General features: G+C 36.6%; 1 protein-coding gene across 2 annotated transcripts in view; it reads left to right on the forward strand.

The window, feature by feature from the left end:
• TFAP2D (transcription factor AP-2 delta) overlaps positions 1 to 18,108 on the forward strand; it is a 57,866-nt gene that overhangs the window by 30,928 nt on the left and 8,830 nt on the right. For both annotated transcript variants that reach the window (XM_055407083.2, XM_088831330.1), the window contains 2 exons: positions 2,526 to 2,667; positions 6,987 to 7,100. In XM_055407083.2, coding sequence (XP_055263058.1) covers positions 2,526 to 2,667; positions 6,987 to 7,100 — 256 coding nt within the window. The remainder of the gene's footprint in view (positions 1 to 2,525; positions 2,668 to 6,986; positions 7,101 to 18,108) is intronic.

Here is an 18,108-nt window from a genome sequence, read left to right on the forward strand (position 1 = left end):
TAGCACTACCCAGACTAGTCAATATAGAGACGTTTTTTATCCAGTTTTGTCATCTTTCTATTTCAAATGGAGGAAAAATGATGTTTTCTACCACATGAATATAGAAGTCTTAAGACCTGCCGCTGCTTTGAAACAGACTGAGGGGAAAATTATGACTGGATCATTCATGAAGCATTATCTGACCTAGCATTTTACCACATTATCATGTTTTTATATTAAATTAGACTCTTCCAAGGCCTAGAACAGGGCTTTTCAGGTTTGGGGAATGAAAAAAATTGTTAAAGACTCAGGGAATGAATGAAAAGGATGAATTGCAACATTCATGTCTCATAGTAGCATAAATAAAATTTAAACACACTTGTATAAATGGAAGTCTGATTTTGATGTATGGTTAATATTTGTACACATTGAGACTTCAAATCAGGGTATTAACTAATATCTGCATAGTGACAGTGGAGCTTTCCATAGACTAAGTGTGCCTTTCTGTGAAATAAACAAGAGCAGGGAACCCTACCAATTTCCGTTAGCTCTGTGGGCGTAAATCACATAACTAAACCATCATTAAAGAACCCCTCCTCTTGTTCCTTCTTCTCCTTAAGAAAGATAAGGAAAAACCTTTGAGATAGAAACTTTTAGGGAAAAAAAATCCCACAAACAAATATTGAACATTATTATTTACATTTTTTACAACTAAAGATCCTAAGGGGAAAAAATGTATCTAAGAAAAATTTAAGGGAAAAGTACTCTCAGGATTATATTTTTTCAGCTCTATACTATCCTAAAATGTTTTCCTGTTTTCTGTTGTTGATAATTTTGGGGTCATTTTTATAAATATGAGCTTCCTAATCTGAAAGATTAATATTTCTCTTTTTTTTCTAGAGGGAAAAAAATAGTACCTTTACTAAGGGATGTTTCATTGATATTAGTTAGGCTATTATGTGTATTTATCTATAAGCTTTTCCTCCTTCTCTGTAGTAATAGTAATCATTTTTATTTATTCCTGGTATTGATTTATTGACTACTCTTTATTCTATGAATCTAAAACAGAATCAAACACATTGCTTTGGCCAATCACCAAACAAGTGTCATGAGGTTTGACACATCAAACCTGACTGTTTTTTAATTTCTTCGTGGCAAAATCTGATTGACTGTTTGGTCACCTTTCCATAAGTACCACCTTCTCCTCCTCTGAGAATCTTTTATCTCTAACATTCACTTGATACTTGTAATACAATAACATTCATTATATATAATATTAGTATAATATTAATGAACATGTACAGATTATAGATAATGCTTATATGGATGCAATATAATTTATGAAGTGCTACTAAGATGTTTTCTGGGTTTATTGTTGCTGTGACTACTATTATTGATATGATTGTCATCTTCCTAGAAACAGGGACAATCTTTGGTGGCTTTTTATACCCCCTTTACTCCTACCTAGCACTGCACCTTGAGCAAAATAGGTGCTTAGTACATATGTAGCAAGACCTTACTTTTTTAAAGTTTTGATGGTCAAGTAAGGATTGGCTTGACTGAGTTTTTAAAATACTGTTGTTTTCCAAACTGACATCCATGGCCAAATCTTACTTTGCCAATAAGTCATTTTACCCTTTGTCTTAAAAGTTTGCTCCGGGTTCAGATAATATGAAAGAACAAACATTATTAATCATTAGACTATACTTAAAATATTATTATTTTTAATAATGTACTGAAGAAGCACTGTACATAGTGCTAAAAGGTACTCAGGCTCACCATAAAGCCTGACAATGCTAGTACTATAATTATGCAGTATGCTTTCTTTAGCAACATAATGTTATGAAACTGACATAATTCGATTATTTGCTTTTCCAAAGTGTTCCAAATTCTTTGACAAATTATGTGGACCATTTGTCAATGTTTTGATAGGTCTCATGGAAAAGGCAGTGAAGTGAAAGTGAAAGTTGCTCAATGGTGTCTCTTTGTGACCCCATGGACCCCATGGAATTCCATGGAATTCTCCAGGCCAGAATACTGGAGTGGGTAGCCTTTTCTTTCTCCAGGGGATCTTCCCAATCCAGGGATCAAACCCAGGTCCCCTGCACTGCAGGCAGATTCTTTACCAGCTGAGCCACAAGGAAGCTAATATGGAAGCCACAAGGGAAGATACCATGGAAAAGATATCTGAATATTTCAGTTACATTGAGAATAAGTTATAGGTTGAGCAGCAACAAAATGACATGCCCATAGAGCTTTTTGCCCAGGGCATTAAGATGTAGGATCTCTGATGTCCATCTGGTCTAATGGTCAGAGCCTTGCGGGGAGTCAGAACTGCTTGACTATGGTTCCGGTTTTCCTCCTTCAATTTTCCACATACCCCTGCCTGGTAAGTAACTTCTGTTTCTGTTTCTTCACCACCCAAAGAATAGGAAAAATGATCCATTTGACCCACAGCCAGGAATGAGGCTTGAGGGAAAGAGATGGTGTTCCTTTTGTTGAGTGTGGACATCAGTGAGAAACTGACTTTTACTGTCTGCCAACAGGCGAGGCGTTACACTTGGCTCGAGATTTTGGCTACACTTGTGAAACAGAGTTTCCAGCCAAAGCAGTAGGAGAACATCTTGCCAGACAGCATATGGAACAGAAAGAACAGACAGCAAGAAAAAAGATGATCCTAGCCACCAAGTAAGCAGAATGGGGAAGCCTCTATGTGCCGTCATCCTGTTTTTTCATTTTCTTTGAATGAGGGAAAACAGTCTAGAACACACCCGTTCTCTAAAACAAGAGGGTCTCACACACCAGCAGCTCGATGTATTAAACAAGGACCTTCTCAACATGGTACCCGTAGTAAGATTTGCCAATTGTATTAGTGATGGAGCTACGATTGACCCTGATGAAAGTTCTTAGAAAACCTCTTCAGAATAACAGGAACTCTTAGGTGAAAAATGTGTTTAGAAGATGTAAGTTCCAGGCAGATATGCCAGTTAGTTGGTATTAAATAGGTAATTTGGTCTAAGCCACTCACTGTGCCATAGTAAATGAGGATAAAGATCTGACACACTAGAAGTGTTCAGGGAGTGTGACAAAAATTGAGGACCCAGATACATGAGAGGTAACAGGGAGACCTCTGGGATCCAGGATTGGCATCAGTGCCCTCATTTTTTTCCTGTATATGATTAAACAAATGATCCCTGTACTGTCCCAGCTTTCATGTGATATTGTCAAAAAAGAAAAAGAATGTATGAGGACTTCTGCAAATTGTAAAAAGCTCAATTAAAATATGAATTAAGATAATGAGAGAAACGACGCAGAAAGGAGGAAGCTTGCATAAGATGATTCCATATTCCCTCAAACTTGAAAACTTTTTGATAATTAAAGGAAGAACTACCATTTACTGTGTGAAAACCCAGTAGAAGTACTGCTTAAGTACTGCTCAAGTCACATTTAGATTTTTAGACCAAAATCTTTCAAGTGGTAGCTAATTCTTGCTGTCTTCTCTTTACTAAAATAAGTTATTGCTACATAGAGACCCTTAATCGTCTTGTTTAATTTCCTAATCTATGTTCAGATTTTAGAATTAATAGTTCCAGCTGGTTAACTTATCATTTATAAATTAGTTTCTTATTTGGGGGAAACCTAAAGAGAAAGTATATGGTAGATAGTGTTAGAAACATTGCTTCAAAAAATGACCTTATGATATGTTGGCTGAAATGTAAATGGTTTCAAAATGCATAAAACAAAAACTGAATATTCCTCCTTCTACCCCATCCGATGTAAGATAGGTCTTTTTTAAAATTTGCGGTTTTATGTGGGACACCCGACAGGCTTGCCTAAGAAATGAAACCCCTCAAATTTGGTGTTGGTGCTGCCCATGGCTGTCACTGCTTGGGTTTCAGACATATTTACTCATTGCTTTTCTGAGAGTACTAGATAGCTCTCTCATCTTGCCCCCAGAGAGAAGGGAAACAAGGTAGGGCAAAAGAAAAGACACAACAAGGAGATAAAGGGGAAAGGAATAGCAGAAAGAATGAAGGCCAAGAGTTACAGAAAAAACGTTGTGAGGGATAGAGCATTTGGACGTAAAATTTTGAGATGAGCTTTGTGGTGGGGAAGTTCCTGAATGCTTGATAGTGAAAAGACCTAAACCTAGATTTTTTTTGTGCCGTTTATCTCCCTGGGTGTCTTCACTTCTGCTTTGTTTCTACTCTTTCCCTCTTCCAACAGTTTTTGACTCAGGGGGGTCTTTATCCACCATATTTCAGTTTTTCCAGAAGGAACTGAAAGTTGTTCCAAAAAAACCTGAATGAACTTTGTGGCCAACCCAACACATGTCATTTGTTCATCTCTATCCTTAATGCAATCTCAGGAGACTATAACAATTTGTTACAGGTTAAGAGAAATAAATAGTGCTAGAAGTTGGGTCGTATCTTCTAGGTGTTCCCAAAGCACTGTAACTGGCAGGATTTTACAGATTTCCCAATATGTATAGCCATGTGATACCTCTGAATGATACTGTTATCCCCCAATACTAATTACCCAAAATAAAACACCTTCATATTTTATATCTCAGAATCACTTGATTATGGTTTTATCATGCATATTCCAAGAATTTCACCCCACTGATCTAGAGAAATCCTTCTTCTCCTCCTTCCTCCGGAAATGTCTTTATAACTGTCCACCCCTGCCATCCACAGCAGTGCTACCATTGCCATTCCAAACACAAGTTCCCATTTTCTGAAGAATTCCCATCACTCTGTTTGAGTGTTTGGAAGCCAGTGCATTCAAATGGATGCTGAGATTTTGTTTTCATAGAAGTAAACATTAGAAGAACTTAGGAGAAGTAAGAGAAGCATCAGTACTTTCGTATTTGTCAGTTAAACAGAGACATCTGTTTTATAGTAGTGGATTCAATAAGGAGTAGTATTTCCCTGTTACCTGGGATCTAAGTAGTGTATATTATTTTAGGTGATATTTTGAACTTTGATTTCAAAAAATATTTCAAGAACATGTAATTCTCTTTGATCCTTCTGCCCATAGCTGGACATTAGCAGACCATTAAATGTTAAGCAAGAATTAAATTCACTAATTCAAATTATCTTATTTTATACAAGAGTAGATAGGCTATGAACATCTAGAAATTAAGAGACAGACAAAATAATTTGTCTTTGTGGTTATGTATATCCATTCCATCTTTTTTTAGACCATATGAAGAATTGAACCAGAGACTGTGCAGTCATAGCAAATGTACTAAATACAAGTAGTCATTAATATAAGTAGATGAAGTAAAGAGAGTTTTGGAATTGATGCCTTTCTGCAACATATTAGTGCATCCAACATGTGTTCTGAGTAGTTTCTAATTTTTCCAGCAGTAAAGCACTGGCTGTTTTCAAATAAAATGTTCAAAGTTGAAATGAAGTAGTCTATATGGATATTCATTACATTCTAATCAGTTCACCTTTGTTCACAAGACTGTGACAACTGTATCCAAAATATATACAAAATTCAGAATTCTTTAGATGAGAGACCCAATTACTGATCTGCCTTGGCACATTGGGTTGCATTTTTCTTTTACCTCTATGAATAACAGATTCTGTTCTATTTAATTGTATGGCCAAATATACAATTGTACGAAGGGCTTGTTAAATGCCATTAGCCTCCTAACTCCTCATTGTTCCCAGGGCTTTGTTGATTAACCAAATATTTTGATTAATTAGACAATTATTTAAAGAGAGGAATAGAAATGAGTTAGACAGTTTTGGGAATCGAAAAATGTACTGGACAAAACATTTATTTGATTTATGAAAAACATGAATAAAGCTCTTCATTGAATTTAGAATTCAGTATAATTAACACTAATCTGTGTTAAGGTAAAGCAGAATAGTTAGGGAGTTTTAAGTGATAGCGTAACATTGACAGTCAAAATGAAAAACAGAACTTTAAATTCAGACATCAGCTAAAATTTATATCCTTAAGGACAATGACGTAAGTGATAAAGTTAGAATTTATGATTCATCAAAGATCATCTTGTGTGTTACATAATTCATAATGTGACATTTTGCTTGAAAAATAAGAATATTTCTTACTGTAGCTTCATAAATAACAATTTAAATAAGAATGAAATCAAGCATAAAAATAATAACTCAATAACTGTCATAATAAGATATGATAATTGCCTAAAGGAAATCTACAAAGTTGTCATCTGTTTTTAAGTCTGGAGGCTCTCCTAAGTCAGTGAGTTAAGGAGAAGAATCAAACATCAAGGTTGGAATTCTGAAACTTCTCTGGATCCAGCTTCATGTGTGATGTACTTGAATTGCTTAGCATAAGCTAAATTTTTCCATACTTGCTTTTTCCCCATTTCTTCCTCAGCTTTAACTTTATTGTAACTTGTTCTAATGTTTAAATAGTATCCTAATGCAAGAACTAAAGCAATGTTTTAACCTCCATTTAAATTTTTTAATATATTTAAATGATCACCTTATAATACTTGGGACATAGTTGCTATTGTGAACCTCATCTGTATGTTTTTTTTATAAATTTCTTTTTAATAAGAGAATAATTGCTTTACAATATTATGTTATTTTCTGCCAAACATTAAGATGAATCAGCCATATGCATGCATATGTCCCCTCCCCCTTGAACCTCCTTCTCACCTCCCACCCCATCCTACCCCTCTGGGTTGTCACAGAGTGCTGGGTTTGAACTCCCTGCATCATTATAGCAAATTCCAATAATGGAATTTGGCTGTCTATTTAACATATGTTAATGTATATTTAACATATGTTAATGTATATTTAACATATGTTAATGTATATGCTTCAGTGTTATTCTGTCAATTTGTCCCTCCTCACCTGTATGTTGTAGATGGAACTTCAGAGGTTGTTTTCTGAAATTTTATCAAGCCTTCTTTTAAAAGAGAAAACAAACTTTTGGAAAGATATCATGGAATGAAATTAAAACCCTGTTTAAAGAGTTCAACCTTAATTTTGAGTCTTTCATTTTAGACAAATTTGTAAAGAATTTCAAGACCTCTTGAGCCAAGATAGATCACCGCTAGGATCCTCCAGACCCACTCCAATTCTAGACCTTGACATTCAGAGACACTTAACACATTTCAGGTAAGACTGGTTTTCCAATTTGGTTGGATTCCCCTTTTTAAAAAAAACTTTTTCTTTTGTATTGGGGGATAGCTGATTAGTAATGTTGTGATAGTTTCAGGCACACAGGGAAGGGACTCAGCCATGTACATACATGTTTCTATTCTCCCCTAAACTTGCCTCTCATCCAAGCTGCCGCATAACACTGAGCAGAGTTCCATGTGCTAGACAGTGTTTCCTTGTTGGTTATCCATTTTAAATATAGCAGTGTGTACCTGTCCATCCCAAATTCCCTAACTCTCCCTTCCCCCCATTCTCCCCTCTGTTGCCTCTCTTTTCAATTGTTAAAACAGTCTTTACTAACCTAGGCATGTTTGTAGTCCTGTCACAGTTCCATTTAGAGATAACATATATATTTATATGATGTTGCCTGAATTTTTTGAAATTCCAAGCATCTGAGATCAAATTGTAAAGATAAAGTATAAAGCACTTTGGATCAGAAAATTTATATTTTTGTGTGATTTCCAAGAGTTTGTGACTTTGAGAGTGAGCACTGTTATTTCAATATTAACACTTTCAGATTAGGATACTGAAATCCTTTAAGCAGTTCTTTATCTTGATTAGATAAATTGTTGAATGGACAGATGAAATTAGTAGGCTATCATAGACTGATTTTTCCAGGACTATGTTAATGATTTCTCTGCAGTTAGAAATTGCACACCTCAGTTAATGGTTCTTAAGTTAGACCACAAAAACATCTTTTAAAGAACCCAGGATACTTTTAAAGGACCCAGGATTATTGAAAGCATATCTTTAATTTTCTGAGATACTTTGGAAGAGAATAGACTATTTTTCCTGATTAATTTATACCCTGAATGCAATGTGAAAAAGAACGTGATAATTTTTCAGGTGACTTCCAATTGTAAAACTCTAGGATTCTAATGCCAACATGGTATTTCTCACCAATTAAAATATTTATTCTCTTTTGTTAGTACTATCATTTAAAAAAAACAATGCTAAGGAAAAACTAACATACATTAAACTTTAAAAAGTTTTAAATACCTCTCAATGACTATAATGCCTTTGAAGAGGATATTCCATTATATAAAGTAATGGATATTTAAGTAAATTGGAATTTTATATTCATTTTAGAGATTGTCAAAAAAAGAATATTTAAGTTTTCATGCATCACAATGCTCCTCAAGATGTAACAGACACATCTCTGAAAACTAAACTTAGAATTTATCTTCTAAAAATGCATCAAATGTAGTATATGTTCCCAGGACTTTTCTCCTACCATTCAATTGGATTAGTGAAGGTGAATGTGCTAAAACTGGAGAAAGTACAGTGCCCAGAGGTAAGAGCAAAAGGTTTTGGAGCCAAGAGAACTTGTCTTCAAATCCAGACCCCTAGTACATTTGAACTGAGTTATTTGGGGGTAATGTATGTATTCTTCTCAAGCTTATCTTTCTCTAGCTTTAAATGGAAAAAGAAACCCCTCCATTATATAGTGGCAGTGGGCTAAAATGAGAAAATGAACATAGAGTAAGCATTTGATAAATAATACACTGTTTACTGCACCACTGATCCAAGTTTAAAGGTTTCTACTATCATATCTGTACAAATAATTTCCATATTTTTATTTGCATACATACTAAAAAGATAATTTCAACAGAAGTTCAATTCAAAACTTAATACTTTTTATACAAGTTTGATTCTGGATTTAAGGAAGTTTGTTGACTTACAAATTTACTCGAAGAAGGAATTCACTGTTCAAATACAGAGAACTGGAGCTCTCTGTCATGTATGCTAGGTCATTTCCAGTCACAGATGTTGCAGCTTTTATTGGACAGTGGTCTGTCCTTTATCAGGCTCAAAACAGACTACACATCAATGTGTAAATTGAATATCAGCAGCCATTTGTTTGCTTAGCATAGACACAATCTGCTGATTTGTTAATAATTTTTAGTCACTGCCAGCTTAATGTCTCAGGACTCTAGAGAAAATGTTCATTGCTACACTTGGGCTGAATGTTTTCTAGTGTGCTTTATATGCTGTTTGGTTCCTACCCATGCAGAATATGGTAACAATCTAGTCTAGAATTACCCAGAGAAGCTAATCTGATGTTTCCCAGAGAAGAGCTAAATGTATGGTAAATTACCCCCTCCTTATTCTCAGTTTACAGAAAAAAGGGAGAGATTACATTTTGGGTATAAAACTCTCAAGAAAATGTATGGCTGCAGATTCTCAATCACAGCAATTTGAAATATATAACCATATCTTAAAACATTCAATGTTACCTGGTATATCTACTTATGAAAGTATTACCTATAAAATTTTGGTGTTGTTGTTTATATGCTGAGTAGTTTGCCATCAGAAAGTTTTAACTCTCATTTACTATACCTTTTTAATGTTTGTCAGATTTTTTCATTTATTTTGCTTTAACTACATCCCAGATTATTTATTTAGATGAAATCTGGATTTCATAATGGCAGATAGTATGACACTAGAAATCACTTAACTAAAATTTACCCTATAGCAAATTTCCTAAATTATATCATATTTTAAAATTGTGGTTAAAAAAAAAAACACACAACACAAAATTTACCATCTTAATGATTTCTAATTCAGTAGTATTCAGTATGGTCACAGTTTTAGGCAAACAGTCTCCAAGACTTTTTCATTTTGCAAATCTGAAACTCTATAATCATTAAACAACAAATTTCCCCTTCCCCCCAACCCCTGACAACCACCATTCTACTTTCTGCTTCTATGAATTTGACTGAATACTTTGTATAAGTAAATTGGTAAGTATTTGTCTTTTTGTGACTGGCTTATTTCACTTTGCACAATGTCTTCAAGGTTCATGTACGTTGCTGCACATGTTAAATTTCCTTCCCTTTAAGACTAAATGGTATTCTTCTGTATGCATAAACCACATTTTGATTATCCATTCATCCATTAGTGGATACGTGGGTTTCTTCCACTTATTGGCTATTGTGAATAGTGCTACTCTGAACATGCGTGTGCAAATATGTCTTGGAGATCCTGCTTTCCATTTTTTAATATATATATGTCCAGTAGTAGAATCACTATGTCATATGGTAGTTCTATGTTTAATTTTTGAGAAAATGTCATATTGTTTCCTAATGTGGGTGTACCATTTTACATTCCCACCAACAATGCACAGGGCCCCCACTTGTTATTTACCATTGTGGTTTGATTTGGAGGGTGGGTAGTTGTTACCCTAATGAGTGTGAAGTGATATTTCATTGAAGTTTTGATTTGTATTTCCTTAATGATTATGATGTTAAGCATCTGTTAATATGCTTGTTGGCTATTTCAGTGATATCTTTGGAAAGATATTTATTCACATCCTTTGCCATTTGTAAATATGATTGCTTTTTGTTGTTCAGTTGTCATTCTTCATAAATCTGTATATAAACCCCATATTAGACATATGATTTGTATTTTCTCCCACTCTATAGGTTGCCTCTTTATTCTGTGGAATTCTTTGATGTACAGAAGTTTTTGATGTAGTTCAAGTTGCCTATTTTTACTTTCATTGCCTGTGATTTTGGTGTCATATCCAGGCATCCTTGCCATTTCCAGTGTCATGAAGTTTTCCCCCTAGAAGGATTCTTCTAAGAGTTTTATAGTTTTAGGCCTTATGTTTAGGTCTTTGATCCATTTTGAGTTAATTTTTGTATACAGTATAAGATGTGTCCAACTTCACTTTTTTGCATGTCCTAAAGAATTTTCTTTTAAACAAAGGGTTTAAACATGGTTGACGTTTCCAATTAAAATCCAAATTTAAGTTTCCTGCTGTAAACTGAATTTAAATGTGTGTTTTTTGGTTTTTACTATGCATTTATTAAAAGGAGCCTCAATAAAATATCTTAATAGGACTGTAAAGTCCAGTTTGTTGCCTGACCTTGGAAAAAGACTCTACACTTTAAAACTAGCTCTTAAATGTGGCTTCATAGTGGAATTTCTCTTGGAGCTTTTTAAAAATCTTGAAACCTGATGTACATTCTTAAAGATCTGATTTATAGGTCGGGTCTCAGATTGGAGTCAGGCATCTGTATAATTTACAAAATCTGAAGTTGATTTTCATAGTTAGCTTGAAAGAACCACAGTCCTAGGATATTCCTAGACTATTAGCTTTTTTTCCCTTAGAAGAAAAAATAATTCTAATTCATTTTTAAAGTGACTGAGAATTATGTAAAGTTCTGTCTTGTACCCTAGTGAATTAAAGAAATTCTACATCAATTATCTTACTAATAATCTGTGTAGCAAAGTGTTAGCGTGGAGGGTATCTATGTCATAATTCCCTAACTGATAGTGGTAACTTTAATTTTGATAGAAGCATCAGCTCAAGAGAAAAATGACTTGGAAAGGAAGTATATTACACCTGACATTGAAAGCAGTCCACTGGGAGAGACCGATTGCCACTGTTTCTGCTGAGTGCTGGCTGGGAAAGAAGTAAAGAGACAGTGTAATTAGACAGGCATAGAGACAGCTCTAACTAGAAGCATCAAGTTGTGCCACACTTTTATTTGATCAAAATCTCCTTCCCAATGCAAACTTCTTGAATTATACCTTCCAGGGTGGCTGCTTTGATATCTGGAGAACTCTGGCTTACTTTCAACAGATTGAATATGTCCAGGTAGAGCTAGGAAAGGAACTGGCCTTGTGAAGCCCAAATAACTACTTCCAGTTTTCTGAGGTAGCTGACATATCAGGGTGCTCGGGGAAACTGTGGGCAGAGCAGTGACCCTTCTGCTGATTGACTCACAGCCTGGAATGCTGCTTGTTTCCGTCAAAATGACAGAAGGCAGGTGTATTTGTTATTTATAATTTACTGAGTGCCATCTAAAGTGTATATTGCTTTAGAGAACATAGCAGATACCACAACACCTACGGGAAAGGGGGAGATGATTAATAAAAATCTGCAGACACCCCTACAGACACCATTCAGACAGAAACCAAAAGCCTGATTTTCTGAAATGTTAGGGATTCCCTTCTTGGAGAGCTCAAGAAATTAATAACTTTGCCCTTCTTTGTTCTTATGTTCTCATAATATCCTTGAATCTGAAGTCAAGTGAAAGCGCAGAAAGCAACATAAAGGAAGGAAGTTAGACTGTTTCTAATGGGATTCTCCAGGGAAGAATACTGGAGTGGTTTGCCATTTCCTTCTCCAGGGGATCTTCCCGACCCAGGGATTGAACCTAGGTCTCCCACATTGCTGGCAGACTCTTTACTGACTGAGCCACCAGGGAAGCCCTTTCTAATACTTAGTTTAGAGAAAACAGCCTATGAGAAAAACAAGGATGTTTTCTTTCTCAACACCCACCTTGGGAGTCTATTTTATTTTTTCTTGTATTTTCCCATGCTAATGGCAGGTGGTACAAAGATGACTAGAGAATTGTCCCATCTTTAAGAACTTCTAATGTGGAAGACAATTACATACAAAGATTTAAAATACAAGAGAGAGGAAACTTATAATAGAGGGTTAAGCAGAGTGCAGGCAGTTACCTGGGGTAATTTGGAAAGGATTTCTTCTTTCTTTTTACTGTAAATGCTTTTATAGTTGAAGTGCAGTCGAGTTACAATCATGTCAGTTTCAGGTGTACGGCACAGTGATTCAGTTATACATACATATATGTCCTTTTTCATATTCTTTTCCTTATAAGTTATTACAAAATACTGAGTATAGTTCCCTGTGCAGTTACCTGAAGGATTTCCTCTTTAGATCCACAGTACTAAGCACTAGTAAATGAATGAATGTGTGTGCATGCTCTGTTGTGTCCAAATCTTTTACGACCCCTTGGACTGTAGCCCACCAGGCTCCTCTGTCCATGGGATTCTTCAGGCAAGAATACTGGAGTGGGTTGCCATTTCCTTCTCTAGGGGATCTTCCTAACCCAGGGATTTAACCCATGTCTCCTGCACTGCAGGCAAATTCTTTACTGCTTGAGCCACCAGGGAAGCTCCTACCACTAGTATGTGCCCAATAAATATTTCACTAAATGTAGATTATGTACTAACTCTGTTAGGTCTTGGATGTATTCTCCCTTGGTTCCTTCCCAGGGCCATGGTATTTTAACTGAACCATGGGCTAGGGAAGTGAAATGATCAATGGACTTAAATTCTTCTGTTTGAGTCACAAAGTGTACTGACGTCACATCTTAGAAACAGACCCTCCTACAGCTCCCTTAACACTTTGGAAATAAGAAATAGCTAGGCTTCCTAGATACCTGTGTTTGCTGGTGATTAAATTTTCATCATTGATTCTCAGTGTTGGAAGGCCCCTCAAGTTGCCCACTCTCCTTCAACATTTGGATCATCCCTCCAACATCCCTGTCAAGTTGTCACCCATTCCAGGCTGAAAACCTTCCCATGATAGGCGGCTCTTTTCTTGCCTCGGCATCCCTTCTAGCTCTGACAGCTCTATTAGAAATGCATTCCTTCCACTGAGGCATCATCTGTCTTCCTAACATTCCATTCCTTGGGGGCCCTACAGAATCAGTTTAATCCTGTTTCCCTTCCAGTTTCTAAAGGCAGCTCTCATGTCTCTCTGAGTTTTCTCTTTCTGGGCTAGTCATCCTCCTTTTCTTTGTGTTCCACACATAACATGCACTCCAGTCAACTTGACTAGTGTTTTCTGAGTGCTCTGGCTGGGCGACATGTGGAAGATAGGCTATGTGTCTCTACTAAATGTAAGCACGTTTGGTCTTCCTCTCCAAGGAGCCTAAGATGTATACTGTTCTTGTTGTTTGCTTTTATTTTTTAAATTTTCTCAGGATGGAAAAATAGTGGGGAAGGTAATCAGGAGGGGCTATTTTATTAATCTTGTGAAAGCATTTTTAATGGCAGAAGAGAAGTAATGTCAATTTAAATTTCAATTAAATCTCCAATCTCCAATCCCCAAAGAAAAACATCATAAAATACATGACTAGGCTTGGATTTAAGAAATAGAATCATTAGGCCTCCTTGAGGATGTTTTGCCAGTTCAAGGTGACTTCGAAGACCATTTTATTTAAGAATATCAGAAATAATAGGCCTGAATTGTGAAGCAAAAAAAAATCTTATGCTTTGCAAACTTAAATTCCTTTTTGTAAGGTTGAAATTAAACTTTAAAACTGAAACTCCAAAAATGTACTTACATTCACAACTGCAAAGAAAAACATACCTGTAAGTGGTCAGGTCTCATTCACGACTTAAGTTAAAAAGGATAGTCTGTATTTAGAGACATAAAAGGAAAAAACCCATTTCCCTTGAAGTAAAACTTTCACTGGAAAGAAATATAGACTACAAAATAAAGCAGACAGCTGTTTTCCTTAGCAGACAAGTGAAACCACGATGCATTTCTTGTGTGAATCTACCTTATTTACCTTCATTTAATGTTAAGCAGGACATTAAAGTGTAAATCAGTTGCCAACATTTATTATACTTCAAAAGGTGATGGTGGTTTAGTCACTCAGTCGTGTCCAATTCTTGTGACCCCATGGACTGTAGCCTGCCAGTCTCCTCTGTCCATGGGAACTCCCAACCAATCATACTGGAGTGGGTTGCCATTTCCTCCTCCAAGGGACCTTCCTGACCCAAGGATCGAACCAGGTTTCCTTCATTGCAGGCAGATTCTTTACTGACTGAGCCACGAGGGAAGCCCACTTCCCAAGGTGCATGGCCTCAAACCAAGTGCTGCAAGAGATGTGAACATACAAACATCTATTGCAGGTCATTTGATAACATTTTAGTGGAGTTTTAGGATCAGCATATAGGAAACTGGTGTTGTGATAGTTTCTGGTGAACAGTGATGAACATATGTATACATGTATCCATTTTCCCCCTAAACTCCCCTCCCATCCAGACCACTGGCATTTTTTAAATAAGGTCCCTGGGTGATTTTTGCATGTATCCAGGGTTCACAACCAGCACCCAAAGGAACCACAGAACATTTGTGAGTGCTGACAGGCCTTGCTAATGAGTGGACTATAAGGATTCCTCACTACCAGAGAACCATACACCTTAATTATGCACCTCAATCAACCTCCATTTTAAAAGCCCTTGGGCCCATGGGATAATATAATTTATGTAGACAATAAGCACAATCAGTCAGTTCCCTTTTTCTCTGCTTCCTCTGCCAGCTAGGCTACAAAGGATAGTTGTCATCAAGCAGCTCTGGGTGCAAAGGCCCCAGCTGCTTTTCTCAGGCTGAGGTCTCTCTCCATGACCTATATTCAGGAGACATGAAGCATCTTCCCCTCATGTTCTGAAAAGAACTAAGGTTTTGCAGACAAGCCCCACAATCCTTTGCTGGTGTTCTCCAGTGGCTATTTCCCAGCCTCCTGCCCTCATGGCTTTTCTCACGAGTGGAAGAAGGCATTTTTCCAGCTGCCACCTAAAACTGTAGTGAGGAGTACAGACTGAGCCTCAGGCTACAGTTGGACCCAAGCCTGCAGTCACTGAATAATCCAGGAGAGAAGGAAAAGAAGACTTACCTTCCCTTTAAATCTTGCTACCTGCATGCCTCCCGGAGGCCAGAAAGCCGCACTGAGGTTGGTGACAGTGGCATCCAGATGCTATTCAGGAAATCAAAGATCATGAGAGCAAGCACTCATTGGAATGATGCAACATAACAAAATAATAGGAGTAGCCCAAACTATTTCAACCTTTACAGACACCAAAACTTTTCCAGATAGAAAGTTAAAATTTGATAAAATAAAATCAGGTTTTGCTCTAATTATCTAAATGATAATTTTCTTTCTTTCTTTTTGTTGTTTTGCTTTTGTTTTTTGTTTGGCTGTGTGGTTTATGGGATCTTAGTTCCCCGACCAGGGATCACACCTGTGCCCCCTGCAGTAGAAGCAGAGTCCTAACCACTGGACCACCAGGGAAGTCCCAGGATATTTCCTCTTGAATTTCAGTCTTCTAGTTTGTAGCGTAATAGTATCTACTACGTCCAGCTTTTTGTTTCCCAAAAGAAAGCCAAAAAAATCTGTCCTTGGTTGTTGGACATAGCTAAGTGAGGCAGTCTTCAGCGGCACGTAGTAATGAGACTTTCATTTCCTTTTAATCCTGTTAAATTAGTGTTTGCTTGTTGTTGTTGTTGTTCAGTTGTTGAGTTTTGTCTGACTCTTTGTTACCCAATGGACTGTAGCACCCCAGGCTTCTCTACCCTTCACTATCTCGCAGAGTTTGCTTAAATTCATGTCCATTGAGTCGATGATGCTGTTTAACCATCTCATCCTCTGCCACCCCCTTCTCCTTTTGCCTTCAATCTTTCCCAGCATCAGGGTCCTTTCCAGTGAGTCGGCTCTCCACATCAAGTGGCCACAGTATTAGAGCTTCAGCTGCAGCATCAGTCCTTCCAATGGATATTCAGGGTTGAGTTCCTCTAGGATTGACAGCTTTGATCTCCTTGCTTTCCAAGGGACTCTCAAGAGTTTTCTCCAGCACCACAGTTTGAAAGCATCAATTCTTTGGCACTCAGCCTTCCTTATGGTCCAACTATCACATTGTACATGATTACTAGAAGAACTATAGCTTTGACTATATGGACCTTTGTCAGGAAAGTGATGTCTCTGCTTTTTAATATGCTGTCTAGGTTTGTCATAGCTTTCCTTCCAAGGAGCAAGCGTCTTTTAATTTCGTGGCTGTAGTCACTGTCCACAGTGATCTTGGAGCCCAAGAAAATAAGATCTCTCACTGCTTCCACTTTTTCCCCTTCTATTTGCCATGAAGTGATGGGACCAAGTGCCGTGATCTTAGTTTTTTAATGTTGAGTTTTAAGCCAACTTTTTCACTCTCCTCTTTTACTTTCATCAAGAAGCTCTTTAGTTCCTCTTCACCTTCTGCCATTAGTGTTTACTTAGTAGGTAGAAAGGATATGTTGGACCTCAGGCCCAACTTTTTTCAAAATTCAAGTATAGTTGACTTACAGTACTATATTAGTTTCAGGTATATAGCACAGTGATTCAGTATTTTTAGACTTTTTAAAATGTTATTATATGATAATGACTATAATCCCCTGTGCTATACAGTGTATCCTTATTGCTTACCAATTATACATAATAATTGGATCTCTTAATCCTATAGCCCTAACTTGCCCGCCTCACCTTCCCTCTGCCCTCTGGTAACCACTGGTTTGTTTTCTATATCTGTGAGTTTGTTTTTGTACTGTTATAGTCATTTATTTGTATTATTTTTTAGACTCCACATATAAGTGATTTCATACAGTATTTGTCTTTTTCTGACTTATTTCACTAAGCATGATATTCTGTAGGTTCATTCACATTGATTAAAAGGTCAGACCTTATTTTTTCCTGCAGTGGTTATACCACATCTTCTTTGTAAATTCATCTGTTGATGGACAGTTGGGTTGCTTCCATATGTTGGCAACTGTAAATAATGATGCTGTGAACATTGGCATACATGTATCTTTTTGTATTGGTGCTTTCCTTTTTTTCTGGGTATATACTCAAGAGTGGAATTGCTGGATCATAGCATAGCTCTATTTTTAGTTTTTTGAGAAACCTCCATACTGTTTTCTACCGTTATGTTCCTATCAACAGTGTATAAGGTTTTCCTTTTCTCCACATCGTCACCAACATTTGTTACTTGCAGACGTTTTGTTGATAGCAATTCTGAAAAGTGTGAGGTAATGTCTCATTGTTGTTTTGATTTGCATTTCTCTAACATTAGTGGTGCTGATCCATCTTTTCATGTGCCAGGGCCAACTCTTGCCAAGATAGGAAGAATTCAGGGGAAGATTCCATAGAAATTTGCTTTAGGCCATGCTTTAGAAAATTACCTTAGTAACTTAATTTAAATTAGTTTAGACAAATCAATTAAAGTAATGATAAAGCATTTCTGAAGGACAATTAGGGCAATATGGAAAAAGCTTTGTAACATGTCTCTAGCGGACAGCAAGGCTGTTGAAATGTAAACTCTATTTACTTGTTCCTCTGGTAGATGTTTATTCAGAATCCTATATTAACCTATATTCCAAGTAAGCACTGAT

This window comes from Moschus berezovskii, chromosome 23 (genome assembly GCF_049115385.1).
Source record: "Moschus berezovskii isolate FMDL1 chromosome 23, NW_MosBer_1.0, whole genome shotgun sequence".
In the NCBI taxonomy this organism is placed as follows: Eukaryota; Metazoa; Chordata; class Mammalia; order Artiodactyla; family Moschidae; genus Moschus; species Moschus berezovskii.